We start from the raw sequence: 19,051 nt of genomic DNA on the forward strand, positions 1-19,051 counted from the left end.
GAATGAAAACAATTGAAAGCTATAATTGTTCAGTTTTGAAAATGTATTTCAGTGAATTGGTTTAAATTAAGTATTTGAGGTAGGCCTAATGTTACCTGATGTGTATTTTATATGGTTATAAAATAATAAGCTCCCATAAAGGTAAAAATGGTTCTGAAAAATAAATCACAAGGGGCCAAATTGTAAGTAGGCCTACATCTTTTGCACTATTGCAATTATAGCTAGTAGGCTACATGTCAAATGGTATTGTGGTAGTATCGTGCTACAAACAAAAGTATTAAATTCAGATGCAAAACTGAAGGTTTGACCTTTGAGTAAGAAGAATGGGAGTCATGGATACAAATGTCAACATGCCACCAATAGACTTTAGTTACTTCACAGCTTCAAGAAATGAGTGGCGCTGAATTAAAATCATGATATGTTACAATTTAGCGTCCTCTTTATTTTAATAGCTTTAGGATTTTTTTTTACACAGTGCAAAAAAAATTCAATAATGGCTCTGGGGACGGAGTGCTTACAGGGTGATCCGACGCTGGAAGAGGAATTCAGGCGGTTAAAAAAACGTGATTTGACAGAGACGTACCTATTTCAAATGGCATGTGGTTCGTTTAGACCACAAAAATGCAGTGGAAGTGCCTTTAGGAAGCATATCATGGATAAGGTAAAAACCTTTCCCCCAACTCGACCGCAGCCGAAGCACCTTGACGCTCGACCTGCAATTCCTACATCAGACCTCAGAGGCGCTGCTGAGTTCTACACGCGCTTCCCCGGAGACAAGCCCGCGGAACACCCGGACTGGATCCGCGACAGGAAAGCGTTCAGAGAAGCGCTTGACGGTATGGGAGATCTTCGCAGATGGCTCCATAATAAACCGATTCTCACCGACCTGGAGGTTCTCATCACGGAACGAGACAGTCAAGATAAGCGGATGTCATCACCCCCTTCAAAAACAAGCATTTTCCCTCCACCACCAGATGTTACAACAACTGTAGGAACATAATATGAATATGATACTGATATAGTACAAACTAGAAAAGTGGCTAAAAGAAAGCCCACACTTAAAAATCTTACAAAAAGTTAGAATTGTATTGCATTAGAAACGAATTCGTAAACCAAATATTTTTGGGGGCACTGTTTATTTGATGGCCTGATCAGGATGTTACTGTATTGTTACATTTGTCTCTATATCACAGTCTCCGCGCGCGCTCAGGCGTGAAGCTGAAGAAGTGAAGAGCTTTCTGCGCGCTCGCGAAGCCTGCAATCTCTCCAAATTATTGGACTGGTATGGGACTGGTAAATTAAAGCGTGTAGACCTCTGTGCTCTCTTTAAGAAGGTGTGTGCATTGTGCAATGCATATAGCGTTGGCAATAGATTTATTCTTAATATTTTTGATTTTGCACAAATTTAAGAACATTGTTGGAGTTAAAAAAAGTTTGTGTTTTGGTTTGTAGGAAGGCTTCTTCATACAGCCTGAGCGGATGAACGTTCTGATGTCCTCATTAAATAGTGAGGATGGAAACTCAGTAACTGTGGAAAACCTGGCTGCTGGGATCCTGGCCTGGAACGGAAAGCATCAGCAAAGGGAAGACCACAAGTCAAACGCTGGTTTATCTTGGTCAAGGGGTAAAGGGAGAAACTAAATAGTTCTTATTATGAGCATTATTTCTTTCAGTTTGTAACAGCATAAGGTATTGTGTATTTATGTTTAGGTTATTGGAACGCAGACCACGAGAAAGGGACTTGGACAAGACACCATCTTCCAACACATGGAATCTCACTAGAGGAGAAAGATGATGAGGTACTGCAACACATAAACGTATAAAACAATCACAGTCCATTTTGTTAAGATTATGCTTGAAAACATTTTTTTCGTCATACCAACAAATGGTGATAATTCCATGGTAGCCTATTTATTGACATACTTTGGAGTAGGCTAAGGTACATGTATATGGTAATCATGTAATACCATGGTAAATATTAAAGTATTGTATTACCAACAGAAACCGTCACAGTACCATTTTCCCACCACTGCGATTAAAACTATAATTATAATCACACATTTATAATTTTTACCAATAGTTTTGTATTCAAAGAATATTAATTACAGTATTGAATTATGTCAGTTGAGTTATGTTACATCTGTAATAGAGCTCTTTGAATGTGAATGTTTCTAGACGGGCATGCAGGACGTGGAGGTGCTGGCGATCATGAGGAGAGTTTTGGCAGCCACCAAGACCTCTTGCCCTTCTTCTCTTGGTGGCAGTACGGGCAGAGAAGTGGATCGTTTCAGGACACTTTGTTTTAGAGAATACCTCAAATCTATAGAGCAATGCCAACGACATGGGCTTAATGTGAGCCAAGCCACTCTACAGAAAGGCATGTTTTTTTTTTTTTTTATAATATATAGAAATTGCACATACACACAAGCACATATAGAGATGACTTATTAAACCATTGTAAAAAAGCATGCAGAATACAAATGCAACCTGACAGTGTGTCTTTCTCTAGTCCTGTTGCACCCTGGTGACATGAGCTTGTCTAGCATCTCCAAATTGGGAGGGAAAGGTCACTTGTCAGGCTTTGGTGGACAAGAACAAGTCCTGACATCCTTCAGGACATCCAAAACACACCGAGTTGAAGGTGGAGCAAATAAGGGCCACAAAGCGATGTAAGTCTCTCTATGACAAAAAAATAAATCTACTAATTGGGACAAGGACGATGCTGTTCTTTTGAATTTTATATTCATCAAAGGAACCTGAAAACATATATTATGGTATTAAAATATTAAGCAGCACAACTGTTTTCAACATTGATAATAATAAGAAATTACAAGAAAATCAGCATGTTAGAATGATTTCTGAAGGATCATGTGACACCGAAGACTGCAGTAATGGCTGCTATTTAAAATTTTTAAATAAATTAAAAATAGAAAACAGCTATTTTAAATTGTAAAAAAATATTTCACATTTATTACTGTTTTTACTGTATTTTTTTATCAAATAAATACAGCCTTGATGAGCATAAGAGACTTCTTTTAAAAACATTAAAAAATCTTACCAACTCCAAACTTTTAAACAGTAGTGTATGCCTTAAATAAGAGTGTTTGTATTGAGTTATGTCTGTATACGTGTTGTAGGAAGAAGCAGTCAATTCGCTGGGCGGACCCTAATGCCTTCTGGCCTGGAAAGGAAGATCATGTGCGCTTGTTTCTGCCTGTGGTGACAAACTCTCCTGCGATGGTTTTATTTCAGCGTATTGAACGTACTGTTGCGCCAAGTCCCGGACACTGGCCCTTAAATCATTTAGGATACTCAACCTCTGGAGATATTGAAGCTCGCAAGATGTACACTCTCTAGAACATTTTTGACTGTATTGAATGTCTATATGAATTCGGCATGAAACGGAAGTTGCGACAAGATAAATCATTTATAAAAAAAATACTGCAATATTCCATTAAAAAAAGAATTGTCCAATGACATTGTTGTTTTGACTTTCTGCCATGCTTATTTCCACCATTATGGCGGCACGCAAAAACTCAAATTCTTATGTAGATGTGCTGCTCTTTTTAGTTTTAGCCACACAGGTCTTTATTTTGTCACTCAACATATATGTAAATGTATATGTGATGCAAAGTAGACTCAAGTAGCCATGTTTGATTTAATAAATACTAAAATGTAAAATCTTCTCTTCAAACAGTTTTTTTTTTTTTATGTATAATTATGAACATACAAATAACACGTGTGTGAGTTTTGTGAATAGAGCTCTGTTGTTTTTCCTGATGTCAGGATATTTGCATTAGGAAGTATAAAGCAGATTGATTTGTTTGATATGGATCAGGACACCTGTGAATTTAAAAAACAGAAACGGCACACTGTAGAAGACAGTGGACGAAGAGATGTCACGGATTTTGAGTCCGCTCCTGTCGACTCGTGAGAATGGCCTTCTCTGCAGTTTACTTAGTCATGATTGCAGTGTGAGTTCACTTTTTTATGTTATACATCAATTGATCAAAATATCATATTTCTAAAAGAAACCATACATTGTGCAGGAATTACTGTTATTGCATTCCCATAATTCACTGTTAGCCTATAGTGTGTGTGTTGTTTAAAATGTCATTCAGTGACATAATTTTCAGGTGAGATTCAGAATATATAAGAAACAGTTTCAGGTCTGTATTGCATTCCACATTACTATGTGTTATATATGTTTTCATGTGAGTGTTTCTTATTCTAAAGATTCTAATTCCAACTCCACAGTACCCAATGGGATATCAAAACACTTGGTTCTTTTTCCTAGCTCTTTTCATGCATTTGTTTAACTTTTTCTGGAACTTTCATGCAATGCTCATAATGTTTTACTGCTGTCCTCACACATCCTGATCCTAACTGATCACTGGTTTTTCTGGTTTGTAGAAAGATGGGGGTTATTTTAATAATTCACAAGTAGAGCCGTAGAAGCCAGGGCTGCCGCATACAATTGTTTTTCAACTATGCAAACTTATGCAAACAGCATATTTCGACAAAACTGCATATTTGTGCAGGCAAAAAGACATGGCACAACTACACCGCTGACCGCACTGTCTGTGGTGCAACTGGATCCTTCTGGATACTTGTGGTTGAATGTGTATTTTTAAAACGATATTGTGTGTCTGTGAATATGTAGCCTACTTTATATGCACTCATCATGCAGATTTAGAGACACACTCTATATTTATGTATATGTGTGTTTCTTTGTGTACATTACAGGTTTTAGCATGTGGTATTGTCCAGCTGGTAATTGCAGAGAAAAAGGAGTGGAAAAGTCACAGTTTTGGAGTTTTATGTCTGGTGCAAGATACATCCATTCATTCAACATTCATGAGAATCTACTGTCTTAAGGTGAGGCTAACAGATATTACAGAGAGAGCTTACACCCACTCAGTGTGTTTATCCCAAATGGTAAAATAATTCCTTCTAAAAAAAAATTACAGCTGAAATCATTTCCATAAATTCTTATATTAAAGAGATAGTTCACCCAAAATTTTTAATTTTGTCATCATTTACTCATCGGCAAGTTGTTCCAAACCTGTATGAGTTTCTTTCTTCTGTTGAACACAAAAGAATATATTTTGAAGAATGTTTGTAACCAGCCAGTCGATGGTACCCACTGACTTCCATAGTATTTTACCGTCAACTGTCTGGTTACACACATTCTTCAAAATATATTTTTTTTCTGTTCAACAGAAGGAAAGAAACTCATACAGATTTGGAACAACTTGACGGTGAGTAAATGATGACAACATTTTTGGGGGAACTATCCCTTTAAATACTACAATATAAAATTAATATGTGATTTTGTGTACATTTCTCTAAAGGTTTTCGACAAATACCAATACACGGAATGTGTTTTTATATATTTAACACTGATGTTGCATCACAAAAATCTCACAAATCTCATAACCCTGACATTATTATATATAATACTCTCTTATAAATAAAGGTTCCAAATGGGGGTTTTCACAGCGATGCCGAAGAACCTTACAGTGAACAGTTCTTAAAATAACCATTTTTTTCTTAGTGTGAAGAACATTTTCAAAATAAAGAACATTTTTCCAATATAAAGACCCTTGCTTGTACTGATTCTACTCTACGGGCTTATTTGCATGCATTATTCATTCTTTAATTCATTCATTCTGCACTTTTTTCCAGAAATCTCTTTATTGATTGTCTGCCCTTCCATTTCAATCCATTGTGCAATGGTTCTACATTGGATGTTTAGCCCATTTCTTATTGGGATGCTACTAGTTTTTTTGGTACCACCTCGTCTCTCAGGTTCTGTGTTACTGTGTTTTTTCTCTTTCTCTCAGCAAAAGGCCAAGCTGCAATGGGAACAGGAGCTGTATACACCATTTGAGTACTCAGAAACTTGTGCTTATTTCCACACCTTTCCTGGTGATGTGAGTGACAAACCCATTGCTTATATGCATCAGGTTTTGACTACATTATGGTTTTGACCAACCAAGCAAACTAAATGCCTTAATCATGATAAAAAATAAAAAAAAATGCTAAAAGATTTGTGTAACATTCAGGTTTAGGGCTTAGGGTATTTGAAATATTGTTAGCTGAACAATAGAAGTCAATGGAAAGTCTTCATCATGATGGAAACCAAATGTGTGTGTTCATCCAGGAGTGTCAGATAGGAATAAACTTTGCGGACGAAGGTGAGGCCAAGCAGTTCTACATTGCTATGCAGAAGCAGATCAGTGACAACAAAGGTCTGACACTCTGAACACTCCTCACAAATCACATCAAATAAAGAACAATGTGTATCCGAGCCCCATTACACCTGCTGTTTCTCTCTTCTCCAGCCTCTCACTCGGGACTTACACGCAGATACAGTGTGGGGGCTGTTTCTGATTGGAAAGACAAGCTTGACAAATGTCTTAGAGGACATGAAGTGCAAAAGAGGTGAGAAACAAAACAGACACAGACAGGCAACCTTAGACTCTGTGCCGAAATCTACATCATATACACTGTAAAACATGATTTTTCAATGTTATAAAAAAAGATTAGTGGAATACGTTTTGCAAGAAATTCTGTTACTTACTGTTTCTTTGTAATTTCTGAGAATTGTTTCAAAGTAACTCGTTTTTTCAGTGTAGAATATTTGGGTTCTGATTCTGGTCGTATAGGCTTTCTCTTAGAAGTGCACCCAGAGTTCCACACCATCTTGATTCAGATGCAACATTTCCAGAGAGCAAGTCCAGCCATATAAATAACTCATCGCAGACTCTCTCCAACGTTAATGAAGAGTCGATCTCGCTCGCCCAGAGGAAAGGGCCCCTCCCACCTCTTCCCCTTCATGCCAGGACGGCCATGCTGAAGTTGAATCGCAGTTCTAGCATGCAACACTTTACCTCCACCATTGCTGTTCCATCAGGGGTTCCACCCCCTCCATCTTACCACGCTCCCACAGCCCCTCTAAGTTCAGCTGTAAGTGTGCTCATATCGCTCATATACTGTCTGAAATACCAAAATGTATGTAAATACCTGTTTCATATCATTTTTATATCAAAATGTGTTTGTTGTAGGTTAAAGATCACTCCTCAGCTGGAATGAAGCAAACTTTTCAGAATAATGGTAACTCCTCTGTCTAAATCTAATTTGTTTGACTCAGTTTTCTCCTTAAGGACTACTAAATATGGCAGACATGTTTCTATATTTACAGCTGGCACCGAGGATGAATCTGGCTATGATGATTACCTTTAAAACCACCATCCTCTCCAACATAAGGGACTTTATGACACAGCAAAAGAAGGATCTGGTCATGTTATCCCACTATTCCCTCCGAACACTTACACATTGAATATATATCTTTATATGATAGGAATCTCAGCACCACAATGTGGTTCTTTTTTTATGAAAATGATGCAGTGAAGTATAATCTAATAAAACATAACAGTGGCCTCGAACAGTTTCTGAACTGAACTGAAGACTACTTCAACTACAAAGTGTCTAGATATTTTGACAATTTAAAACCTAAATAAATAATTTTTTGTGAAATGTTTTGCTTGAAATGTTTACTTGAGTTATATGCTGTAAAGGGATACTCCGTCTCCACCCACTTACAGTGCCTTTCCAAAACCGTATGACTTTCTTCTGTGGAACATTAAAAAGTGTTTTTGTCCATTCAATGGGCTCTAATGTTGTTTGGTTCCCACTTCCCAGTATTCTTCAAAATATCTTTTGTGTTTCATAGAAGTCATGCAGGTTTGGAGCGACGGGAGTAAACAGAATTTGCATTTTTGGGTGGAGTGTATGGCATTCATACATTTTTAGGTGTAGCTTAACTATCCAAATACTTTTTAAATATTTATCAGTGACTTTTCTTCATTTACGTAGAATGAATAAAGTGTTTTGTTAGAGCAATGATGACAGCATTAGACAATGACAGCACAAAATGTATAATGTTCTGTGTGATAGTGACTGATAAATTATCAGCTTTGAGATTTCTTCCCTCACTGATTGATAAATGGCAGCATTATCATCACATTTTGCCCTTGGGTTCTTGAAGTTGACTCAATGGAAGTGTGCATTACAGCTAATGAATTTAAAAGATGAACAGTGTACAGTTCAGTTTCTGTAAGTGGATTAGAATAGGCGTAGAGAGAGAAACATTTTGCACTGAATTTCATTATCTACAGCACATTTTAATTAATCTATTGTAAAGCAACTCATCTGAAATTACATAATGAGTGTGAGCGTTATAGGCGTTACTCTGCCCTCAATCTGTTTCTCTGAAGTCTGGGACTCCCATGTGGCTGTTTATAGACGCGCGTCTGTTATAAACGCGCACACAAATCCTGTACCGGTGCGCTTCTAAAGCAATGTTTCTGCGAACCAACGGGGACAACCACAAGCTCTTCCACAAAAGCCCGTGCCTGAAGACGTTAGCCGCCCGCTGTTCTTTATTATAACCTGGACGATGAGGAATTCTAGCCGCATTCGAGACGGACAAGACCGCGACGGGACAGGTAATACGGTATCTTCCATACAGCAATCGTGTGCGCGGGTCAGTTGTGTCAGATCTATCTATCTATCTATCTATCTATTCACTTTGATTTGTTGTAAATAATGCATGGGGGAAGACTTCTAATGGTCAGTAAACAAACTTTATAATAACCTTAGAAAGCAAAAATTATTGGATGATCTACACATTTATTACTTGTGTTTTATAAGATTTTGTATATTTAGCAGCATGGGTTAAATAAGAATTTGTAATTATGAAAAGCACACACTCTGAGTGTTACTAAGCTGGCATGAGTATGCAAGACAAATCGGTCAGAGTATGTTAGAATGAGGAGAATTGTGTGTGTGTGTGTGTGTGTGTGTGTGTGTGTGTGTGTGTGTGCGTTCTTAGATCAAAATGCATGGTATGTGCCTCCAGCTTTGTCAGAATTGCAACTGCACTATCACCCAAAAATAACCATGATACAGATATGTATTTGTACTGTGCAATTGTACTGTCCAGTATAATGTATTTTAGTGTGCTGGTTTGTGCTGGACAGGGGTTTTCAGAGCAGATCTGATTAAGGTGTGTCAGCAGTCCTATTGGTGGGTGGATTACTATGGTAACACACCCTGGCAACAATATCAAAATATTTCAGGCCTTTGTGTAGAGCCAATAAATCTTACTGTGGTCTGTGACCCATGTGATAATTTATCTCTTTTTTTTTTGTTTGTTTATCTTTTCTTTCCTGAGATATGTACTTCCTCCTATCTGCTCTCTTTTTACTTCTATACTTTTCTTGTGCTCTATATCCACAGAGAGTTGTTCCTCCTTCTGTGCTTTCCCATTTTCCTCCTCCTTATGTTGTTTATTTCTTGCTCATGTGTGGCACACTCTCCATCTCTGTCTTGCTCCCTCTCCCTTTCTGGTTATCTGTGTGAAAGTTCAGCTCTATTCCTCCAATCCCATTTAAGGATTCAGGTCTAACTCGGGTTTTGTGTCTGCTTTTGTGTACGTGTCTTTTTCCCATGTCTATTGAATCTGTATGTTATATGTGCAAAATCTGCTGAATCACTGCATACATACCTAATGCAGTTTCAGCCCACTCCCATACACAGAATACTCTCATCTGTTTCTGAGTTTAAAAGGCTCTGCTCTGCCTCTGATGTCACAGGCTGCTATGTGGGCGGTTGACATCTAGAGGAAAGGGAAAGGGAAAGGCTATTTTTGAAAAACATGCACCATGCTCGTTTAATAAACTCACAATTAACAGGCGGGGATTGCGGGAATTTTAAAGAAACAACATTTTCTCAAACTAGAGAATTTGATAGTGATGTATTTTTTTTTCAAAAACTGTCTGGATGGTGAAATTGTGCTGTACACTGGCTGCGTAAAAACCTTTTATACACATCATTATTCTATAATAATCTAAATATTATTTTACAAACTATATTTCTTTATCTTTTTCATCTTTCTGTGGACCTAATGCCTTATTCTAAAAAATAGTCTTTGATAACCTCACACAGATCTCAGGTGGAAAATATATAAGTGTCTGAGTACCTGAGCAGCTCGCTGCTGTCCACTAAGGAGATTAGTCCTCTTGACCCGCTGACTGGACACTCACCTTTCTTCCCCTCCCTTTCTTTCTTCATCATCTCTTTGCCATCTAGTTAAAAAAATAACTGTGGATGTTTTTAAAAAAAAAGAATAATTAAGACAAATTATAGCCTGTATATATTTTAGAAAAATCTTGAATTCACTTTAACGACATTGGCCTACATCTTTTACACAAGTGTGATTCATCATTCAACCACAAGATGGCCCTATTATCCTGCTGTTTTGTTAAACTATTTTCTGTTGAGTAGGCTATATCCCATCCGCAGGATATCCCTCTGCAGCACCTGCAAAACACACTAACAATAAATACACTACTAGTCTAAGTTTAGACACATCTGACCTTTTGATGTACAGGCTTATTCTAAAATGGTTGAAAGAATTTTTTAATGGATGAGTTGGACTGGATAATAAAGGAAAAGCAGCCAACAAATGACCAGCACACATGGAAATGTTTAAAAAGCTATTTAAGCTGGTTGAATGGCTGGCTAAAATAAGATATTTGTTTCACTTTTTTGGTCACTAAAAATACTTTGATTTGTGTTGTTACGTTATTTTGATGACTTACTAGGCTATTATTTGAAGTTTGACTTTGACTGAAGTGTAACTACATTAGCTAATTTTATTGTATTATAAATTCTTATGCATATTAGCTAATATTACAGTATGTATAGGCCTATATGTATGATTATTTTTAGTAAACCTATATAAACTGATATAGTTTATGTACAGCCAGAAATATTGCTTATGATGGTCTAAAATTAGTTTCCGTACTCGATATACTACACCTTTTCTCAAAACTATGCACAAAAAAAGCTTTTAAAGAGAGGAAGGTGCTCTTTTTCTTATTCCCCTCTAAAACCAGCTATGACCAGGCTGAAACACCAGCTAACCAGCTTAGGCTGACTCTAGCTGTTGTTGTTTTTGTTGTTTTTTTCAGCAGGGAAGACCATACAAAACATGATATGTTTGCTTCCAATGATGGACCTTTACTTTCTGCGTATATATTTATAGGGCAAAGTTCTTAGTAATATTATTTACGTGTTTGGTGGCGAAAAAGAACAGAATGTTCAAGTCTTGTAGATATTTGGCATACTGCGCCCCTCACGCCGCACACCTCCTCGTGCAGTGTTTTTGATATTCTATTGGTCGACTCATTTCTGTCGAGGGGCTTTGATTGGACAAAGACACATCATCATTCACGACCCATGTGCAATTCATGTGAACAGCATGAGCTTTTTTCCTCCAAACTTCTGCGATCACTTGACTTACTTCTTGTTTGCCTTCCTGATCAGTTTTTTGTTTGGCCACATCATTGAGTAGTTTTACGGTAGATTTCAACACACGAGATACATTGTGATATTTGTACTGTAAATTGTGTAATTTTCAGCGCATGTGTGTAGCCTCTAACCCAGTAGGCTACTAATAGTAACCAATGACTCTTATAAACGAGTTTAAAATATTTAATATTATAAAATATTTTTGCGTGCAATGAACACTATTCAGCGAAAATAAAAATCATGTTAGTCATCATGTTAAATTGTCAGGGGACTTTTTCGTTCTCATAACAAAAGATTGAGTATTCAACTTAAAATAATCAGTTTTATTCATATATTATTGGCCAGTATCATGAAATACGTATAGTCTTACAAGTTATTCATCTAATTTGTTTAACTGGTTATACTTTTTCTAAAATCAGATAAAAAAGTATATTGATCTCATTTTAACTCAAAAGTAGTGGCTGTGTTTATGCACCTAGTCTGCCTGATTACGAAACTTTTTTGTAGCAGTTGCGCGTTTTTTGTTGGTATTACGGTAAAGTCTGTCATCGATAACGCTCAGCCGATATGACATGCTACACAGCCCAGTGCCCACCGTGAGCAGCTCAGCCTCAGTCAGTTCGCTCAGTAACAGAGATCAGTGGTAGAACTCTGAAGAACCGGGTCATGATAACACAGCCAGGATGAGTTCAAACGAAGATGTTATCATGGCGATTCCCAGAGAGCTTACACAAAACCCACTGCGGAAAATATGGATGCCATGCAAGAACGGGCTGCCGGAAAAACACATTTCTCAAAAGAGAGGTATGTTAGCTTTCGTCAAATACCAGCTTTTCACGACTAAATGATCAGAGACAATGTGGTTATGTATATATGTTTGCTTTATATGCAATTGTCCCAAACGCCTTATTTTTATTTATTTATTTGACAAATTCCCGCTTAATTAATGATACTTGCATGCTTATACGCGCATCTGTTACATTTTACGTTTGATTTAAATAAGTTACCCAGGGCTCATGTGATGTATCTTTTAGGTTTGGAGGAAATATGTGGGAATATGTTAAAGTTACCATCTTGAGTTGAGTAATAAAATGCTCCCGGTGCGGAAGTAATTGTGCATGTTCTGTATTTATCAAAATTCTCGCAATGTGACGTGCTTGTTTGTTATCTAATTGATTTAATTATCAGGTAATTTCTTCGAATACTATTCCAATTGCACTTTGCAGCCTTGCATTTAAAGATGAAGCACCTGCAAGTAAACCCAGTGAAACCTTAAAGTAGGCGCAGCATAATAAGTCGGGAATTATGCAGTCAGGATGCACCGAAATCTGCCGGTTAGATCAAGTACAGTAAGTTACATTGAAGCTCCAGTCTAAGTTCTATATTTAGCTACAGTTTTTCCTCCCGTGTGTCTGGTATGAGTAAACCCTGAGTGTTTGAGAATAACATGTGTCCAAAGCATCACAAGTCTAAAGTGCTGTATCACTATCAGCTCCGCAGCCCCTCCCTCTATTTGCTTATTTACTTCATATATCAGTATCAACTCGGCATCATGAGCATGTCATCTGAATATCCTGTACTGTATACTGTGTGAGAAACAAACACAACGCGGGCATGTTTTCAGCACCGTACCGGTACAATGGCTGCGTGCATTGTTTTGCGTTGCTGGTGTTCTATTGGCTGAACCCTGACTGTAGACTGTCTCTGATTGGTCAATGGCGCATCAACATTCGCGGCCCATGTGTGCAGCGTGTGAACACGGAACAGCAGCTGGTCTCAGATGATCAGCTCATGATAAACATCATGAGATAATGTGACCTAGTGTTTGTCATTTTTGATAAACAGAATACCAATTCTTTACAGTCTTGTAGTTTTCTTGGCTACTGGGATACAATTGTATATTTTGTAATATTTAAGATTATACACCTCTTGGTCTCTAATCAAAGCAATCTCAGCAATTTGTGGCTTTTCATAGTGGAAATTGTGTTTTCTCGTCTCCTGCTGTCTTGCCCAGTGTGTCTGTGGGTGGGAAATCAGGATTGTGGTCTGACTTTAGGGATGTCCTTTAAATTCCTTGGGGCCTGTTGCGTTTAAATGGGCAAAAAGTAACCGTGCAGCAGTTGAGGTTTTTTTTCTTCCCCCAGATCACTGTCGAACCAAAGCTGTTGCCATAAAGGATTTTAAGAGGAAGTTTATAGCCTTTTAAAGAGCAGGTTTGCTGAGCGAAGGCTGCACATAAAGAGGGTTTTCACTTGTATGGTTTTACTTAATTATATGCTGATTTTCATCTAGCAGATTTGTTTTGAACTCCATGAACCTGGTTGAATAAGCTGTCCATGCAGCACAATCTGATGCTGAACAGTCTCAGTATGTTTCCTATTTAACTAGTCAGCAGAAAATAAAATACACAGTGCACATGATCTCTCAGTTTTTGAGGGTTCAGGAGAAATCAGCAGATATTGAGAAGAGCTTGATTACCATTAGTGATGAGTTTTAGAGAATTTAAGTACAGGAAATAAAATATAAGTCAAATAAGTATCAGAAGGGTTGAAGCAAATGTATAAAAAAAAAAGAGGTAGAATTTGGTTACATTGTATATAAATCAAAAGATTTAGTCCCGGCCATAAATTGATATAATTCTGCAGAAATAATTTTGCATGTCAATATTTTGGTTGGTTTGGTCAAGGTAAAAAATATAAAGGCAATGAAACCAATGTTTCCAAAGACTATTTCACAATAATCCGAATAGATTTATGAACATCAAAACATAAACAAATAAAAAATTATTTCAGAAGCTGCAGAGACGCTTTACGTCTGTTACCCTGACCAACAATAGACTCTGTATGTATGGTTAGCTCTGTCAGATTTTTTTATACTAACTGAAAATGAAGCAAAGACAGAATTCACTCTCCTTTCTACTGTACACAGAACAGTTGATATTTACAGATGTATTTTTGTTCTCTTTCTCTGTCTCTTGGCAGTATGCATGACCAACTGTCCTACTCTCATTGTGACGGTGGGCTTGCCAGCGAGAGGAAAAACCTACATCTCTAAAAAACTCACACGCTACCTCAACTGGATTGGTGTACCAACAAAAGGTACGGTAATGATGCACAATGCTCACATACTTATGAACAATTAAACATTAAGTTTACAGCCAATAAATCTGTGTATTTTATTGCAGAATTCAATGTGGGACAGTATAGGAGGGAATGTGTGAAAATCTACAAGAGCTTTGAATTCTTTCGTCCTGATAATGAGGAAGGGCTGAAGATAAGAAAGTAAGATTCAGCATGTTTTAGTATGTTTTGTTTGTGGACGCTTGTTTTTATATTTTTGCTGTTGTTGTGCATTTTGTGTTGTCATATGATTTAAAAAATATAAATTTTTGGTTTTCAGGCAGTGTGCTTCGACAGCGCTCAATGATGTCAGACAATACCTCAGTGTTGAGGGCGGCCAGGTTGCTGTGAGTAGATTATTATTATTATTATTATTATTTTGAAAGAAATTAATACATTTATTTAGCAAGGACACATTCAGTTTGATCAAAAGCAACCATAAAAGATTTATAATGTTAAGATTTCTATTTCAAATAAATGCTGTTTTGAGCTGTTTCTATTTATCAAATAAACTGTATCACAACATTGATAATAATCAGAAATGTTACTTGATTAGCAAATTAGTATGATTTCTGAAGGATTGCGTGACACTGAATACTGTAGTAATGATGCTGAAAATTCAGCTTTTCCATCACAGGAATAAATTACCTCCTAAAATATAGATAGAAAACAGTTATTTTGAAATGCAATACTATTTCAAAGTATTATGATATTATGGTTTTTGATCAAATAAATGCAGCCTTGGTGAGCATAAGATAATTTTTTTTTTTTTTTTTTTTTAAGAACAAAAAAAATCGTATTTATAAGTGTGCTGATTTTTCAGGTGTTTGATGCTACGAACACAACCAGAGAACGGAGGACCACCATCATCAGATTTGCTGAACAAAATGGCTATAAGGTAAAACACCATGTTGCGCAGTCGTGTGAAATTCATAAACCTTTGGCATTATTTGTTTTTTTCCCCACTGTTTTACTCGCTAGTTTTTATCTTCAAGTGTCTGTTTTTTCCTTAGGTGTTTTTTGTTGAGTCTTTGTGTGAAGACCCCAAAGTAATTGCAGAGAACATTGTGGTAAGGCAGTGATTAAATACTGACAAATTATTCATTCAAAGTTGTAATATTCCAGTGATTTTAATCAGTGATTGAAAGATTTTTTTAAATCTAATTATCCCAGCATTAATTTCTCTTCTTTTTGTGTGTTGGAGAACAGCAGGTGAAGTTGGGAAGTCCTGACTACACTGACCGTAACACTGAAGAAGCCATCCAGGACTTTATGAAGAGGATCAAATGCTATGAAACCAGTTACCAGCCACTGGATGAAAACCTAGACAGGTCAGAAATCCAATTTCATTGGTTCCCTCTTTCTGAGAACGTGTTCCACCCGAGAGTAAATACAGCATCATATTATATATGCAGTTTGTGTTCTGTTTCTTAAATGTTGTGTGTTTTCTTACAGAGAGTTGTCATACATTAAGATAATGGACGTGGGTCAGCGGTATTTGGTGAACCGCGTGCTCGACCACATTCAGAGCAGAATCGTTTATTATCTGATGAACATCCACATCACACCACGCTCCATCTACCTCTGTCGCCATGGAGAGAGTGACCTTAACGTCAGAGGTCGTATCGGGGGGGATTCAGGCCTGTCGCCCCGTGGTAAAGAGGTGCGTTATGGTATATGTGTCTGTGAGAGAATGTCTGCTAGATCGGTCATTTGGATTCATCATCTCTCTTTCTGTTTCTCGTATGTCTCAGTTTGCTCAGGGTTTAGGAAGGTTTATTCAGGATCAGAATATAAAGGATCTCAAGGTGTGGACGAGTCAGATGAAGCGGACCATTCAGACCGCTGAATCGTTAGGAGTACCGTATGAACAATGGAAAGCGCTCAATGAGATTGATGCTGTAAGTGTTATACGATGATTTTCTCTTTGTAATCGCATTTAAAAGTACCAAGTCAGTGACTTTCAGCGTGTGTGCAGGGCGTGTGTGAGGAGATGATGTATGAGGAGATCCAGGAACATTTTCCTCTGGAGTTCGCCCTCAGAGACCAGGACAAATATCGGTACCGCTACCCTAAAGGAGAGGTGTGTTGAAAATCTAGATTTACTATCAATTTGAAAAAAATCCTGATTAAATCTGACAAAATGTAACATTCTCTCTCTCTATACAGTCTTATGAGGATCTGGTCCAGAGGTTGGAGCCCGTCATTATGGAGCTTGAACGTCAGGAGAATGTTTTGGTTATTTGTCATCAGGCTGTTATGCGTTGTCTACTTGCCTACTTCTTGGACAAGAGTGCAGGTGTGTAGATGGGAACATGATCGTGGTCAATGAAATATGTTCATATTGTTATGATCTTAAACCTTTTTATTTGCCTTCCAGAAGAGCTTCCGTATTTGAAATGTCCTCTACACACAGTCCTGAAGCTTACTCCTGTAGCTTATGGTGAGAAACTCATCTCACACATAGACATTTACTGTGCATGTGAACAGCATATTCTTGTATCTTCACCCAAAAATGAAATTTGAGATTGGTTATGATCTCAATATCTCATATGTACGTAGCCATGCACATTGCGACAAATTAATGATTCATTATTAAAGGACTTCACGTTAACTTTTTTTGAACATAGCACAGGCCACACAATTGTAGCACAAGTATAAAACAGGCATGTTCTGACAAAGGACATTAATGTTCCATACTGGGCACACAAAATATAAACCTTAACAAGAAATCTTTTCAGACATTATTTTCTATTCTTCTGAATCAGTATAATAGATTTATGCGAGTCCAAAATTAAGTTAAAAAAAAGAATGTGCTTACTGTACGACCTTGACTCTCCATGAGAGGTGATGAGGTGTTCTGTGTGAAACAACAGCACTGACAGCAAAAACTATTGAGTAGTTTAACACTAAGAACAGAACGTGGAGAGCCGACCGTAAGTAGTTTTAGAGAGGATTTTACGGCAGTGATTTATGAAACCAGTTCAAAGACGCATTGAGAAATTTGCAGAATCCTTGAGGGAGCATTTCTCCCTGGTGTCTTATTTGTTGAAGAGTTCATTTAATTACCTGGAAACGTGACCTCTTGAAATGTACTTTAATGTAACCTAGATTCTCTCCTGCACTAGGCTGTAAAGTGGAGTCAATCTATCTTAATGTAGAAGCAGTGAACACTCACAGAGACAAACCTGAGGTAAGAAAACCAGACAGTCATTTTACATGTATAAATATGAATTCTGTCAGTTTTTGAACATAAATTAAAAATCCATTCTTTGACGGTGACAGAATGTGGACATCTCCCGTCTGGCAGAAGAGGCTCTTCTCACTGTTCCGGCCCACTATTGACCTATGACATCACATCCTGTTCATCAGCAACACTCCATCATGCTCTTCCATCCTTTTTATGTGACTCCTCTTATTGGTTTCTTTGTGTTTGAAAACATTGGGCAGAAAGTCAGTTTTGAGTCCTGAAGATGAGCAACTTTAGGACTTAGATTTGTATTTTCTCTCTTCTCAATTGCCACACAGGTGACTGGAATCCAGTTATTGATTTAATAACCCTAGTGTTGGGGTGTGAGTGTGTGTTCACACATGTAGGTATTGTTTCTATACATTTCTACTTAAGATTTTTGCTAGAATCATTAACGTTTTTTTGTGTATGTGGGACTAAATGATCGGTGTGTGTGTGTGTGTGTGTGTGTGTGTGTGTGTGTCCACATAATGACTGTTTAATGTTTTTGTTTTTTGATTTGCTTTCTGGCTTCACATTTCTTTAAGCAATACTTTACATCTCAGTCATTCACACACTGGAGTTTAAATCAAGTGATTTGGCTTTCATTTAACACTAAATACCATTCATAAAAATAGAATACTAACTTGGTTTAAAAAAAATGACTGCAGATTTGTCAGCGCACAAGAACATTACTTTGTACAGTGTTGAAACCACTGGGATGTTGCAGTTCCTATCAGACTTGTGACATGAGCGTTTTAAAAATGCTCAAAATGTTGCAAGAAATTTTCAAATATATTACCTCTGTTACATTTCCTGCAAAAGCAAAATATAATGTTTACATTTTTAAAGTCTTGTTACAATAGTTTTTTTTTTTTTGCACATTAAGCATACTTATAATTTTCTTTAACTATTTTTGGACAAAAAAAACGAGTTCTTAATCTCAACTATATATTTGAAATTGATTTGTGCTTACATTTTTATTTAATTTTTTTTACTCTACAGTCTAGTGTTTAAGGAGATAAAGTGATTGAAATGTGTTCATCTCAATTATTGTCATGCTTATTACCAGGAGATTTTTTTCTTCATCTATTATTTGAAGAGCACATCTGAGAACCAAATGTGAAGAGCTCTGTGAATCTGTGATTTATTCTGTCCTGTGGGTCGCTGTGACCAGTAGGGCTGAATATGCTAATGTGCTTGAAGCTCATGGTTCTCAAATTTGATGCACAATGTCACATTTTCTCATTAAATCATTCTTTCATGTAATATTGTCTCCAAGTTCTGCTGAATTTACTTATTTTTGCATCTTCATAGCAGA

At 37.1% G+C, this 19,051-nt stretch overlaps 3 protein-coding genes across 4 annotated transcripts; all 3 read left to right on the forward strand.

The window, feature by feature from the left end:
• The first annotated feature begins 89 nt into the window (after positions 1–89).
• On the forward strand, positions 90–3,681 carry efcab12 (EF-hand calcium binding domain 12). The gene is made up of 7 exons (XM_082137161.1): positions 90–988; positions 1,194–1,334; positions 1,453–1,624; positions 1,711–1,799; positions 2,176–2,377; positions 2,510–2,669; positions 3,138–3,681. The coding sequence occupies exons 1-7, from the start codon at positions 419–421 to the stop codon at positions 3,355–3,357; spliced, it is 1,554 nt and encodes a 517-aa protein (XP_081993287.1). The 5' UTR covers positions 90–418; the 3' UTR covers positions 3,358–3,681.
• Positions 3,682–3,775: 94 nt separating this feature from the next.
• Positions 3,776–7,542, forward strand: LOC309474644 (uncharacterized protein). Its single transcript, XM_082137193.1, has 8 exons — positions 3,776–3,974; positions 4,747–4,878; positions 5,847–5,936; positions 6,167–6,254; positions 6,348–6,447; positions 6,672–6,972; positions 7,071–7,119; positions 7,208–7,542. The coding sequence occupies exons 1-8, from the start codon at positions 3,897–3,899 to the stop codon at positions 7,246–7,248; spliced, it is 879 nt and encodes a 292-aa protein (XP_081993319.1). The 5' UTR covers positions 3,776–3,896; the 3' UTR covers positions 7,249–7,542.
• A 773-nt stretch (positions 7,543–8,315) lies between these two features.
• On the forward strand, positions 8,316–18,999 carry pfkfb4b (6-phosphofructo-2-kinase/fructose-2,6-biphosphatase 4b). 2 transcript variants are annotated; one of them, XM_082137167.1, is made up of 14 exons: positions 8,316–8,513; positions 14,364–14,480; positions 14,567–14,663; positions 14,782–14,848; positions 15,325–15,399; positions 15,515–15,571; positions 15,711–15,832; positions 15,957–16,164; positions 16,256–16,402; positions 16,480–16,584; positions 16,671–16,800; positions 16,882–16,944; positions 17,630–17,694; positions 17,787–18,999. In XM_082137167.1, exons 1-14 carry the CDS (start codon positions 8,465–8,467, stop codon positions 17,844–17,846), a joined length of 1,362 nt encoding a protein of 453 aa, XP_081993293.1. In that variant the 5' UTR covers positions 8,316–8,464; the 3' UTR covers positions 17,847–18,999. The 2 variants fall into 2 exon arrangements, with proteins under 2 accessions (XP_081993293.1, XP_081993292.1); XM_082137166.1 differs by lacking the exon at positions 8,316–8,513 and adding an exon at positions 11,928–12,186.
• Positions 19,000–19,051: the final 52 nt, after the last annotated feature.

Source organism: Leuciscus leuciscus (genome assembly GCF_965113295.1).
Source record: "Leuciscus leuciscus genome assembly, chromosome: 14".
In the NCBI taxonomy this organism is placed as follows: Eukaryota; Metazoa; Chordata; class Actinopteri; order Cypriniformes; family Leuciscidae; genus Leuciscus; species Leuciscus leuciscus.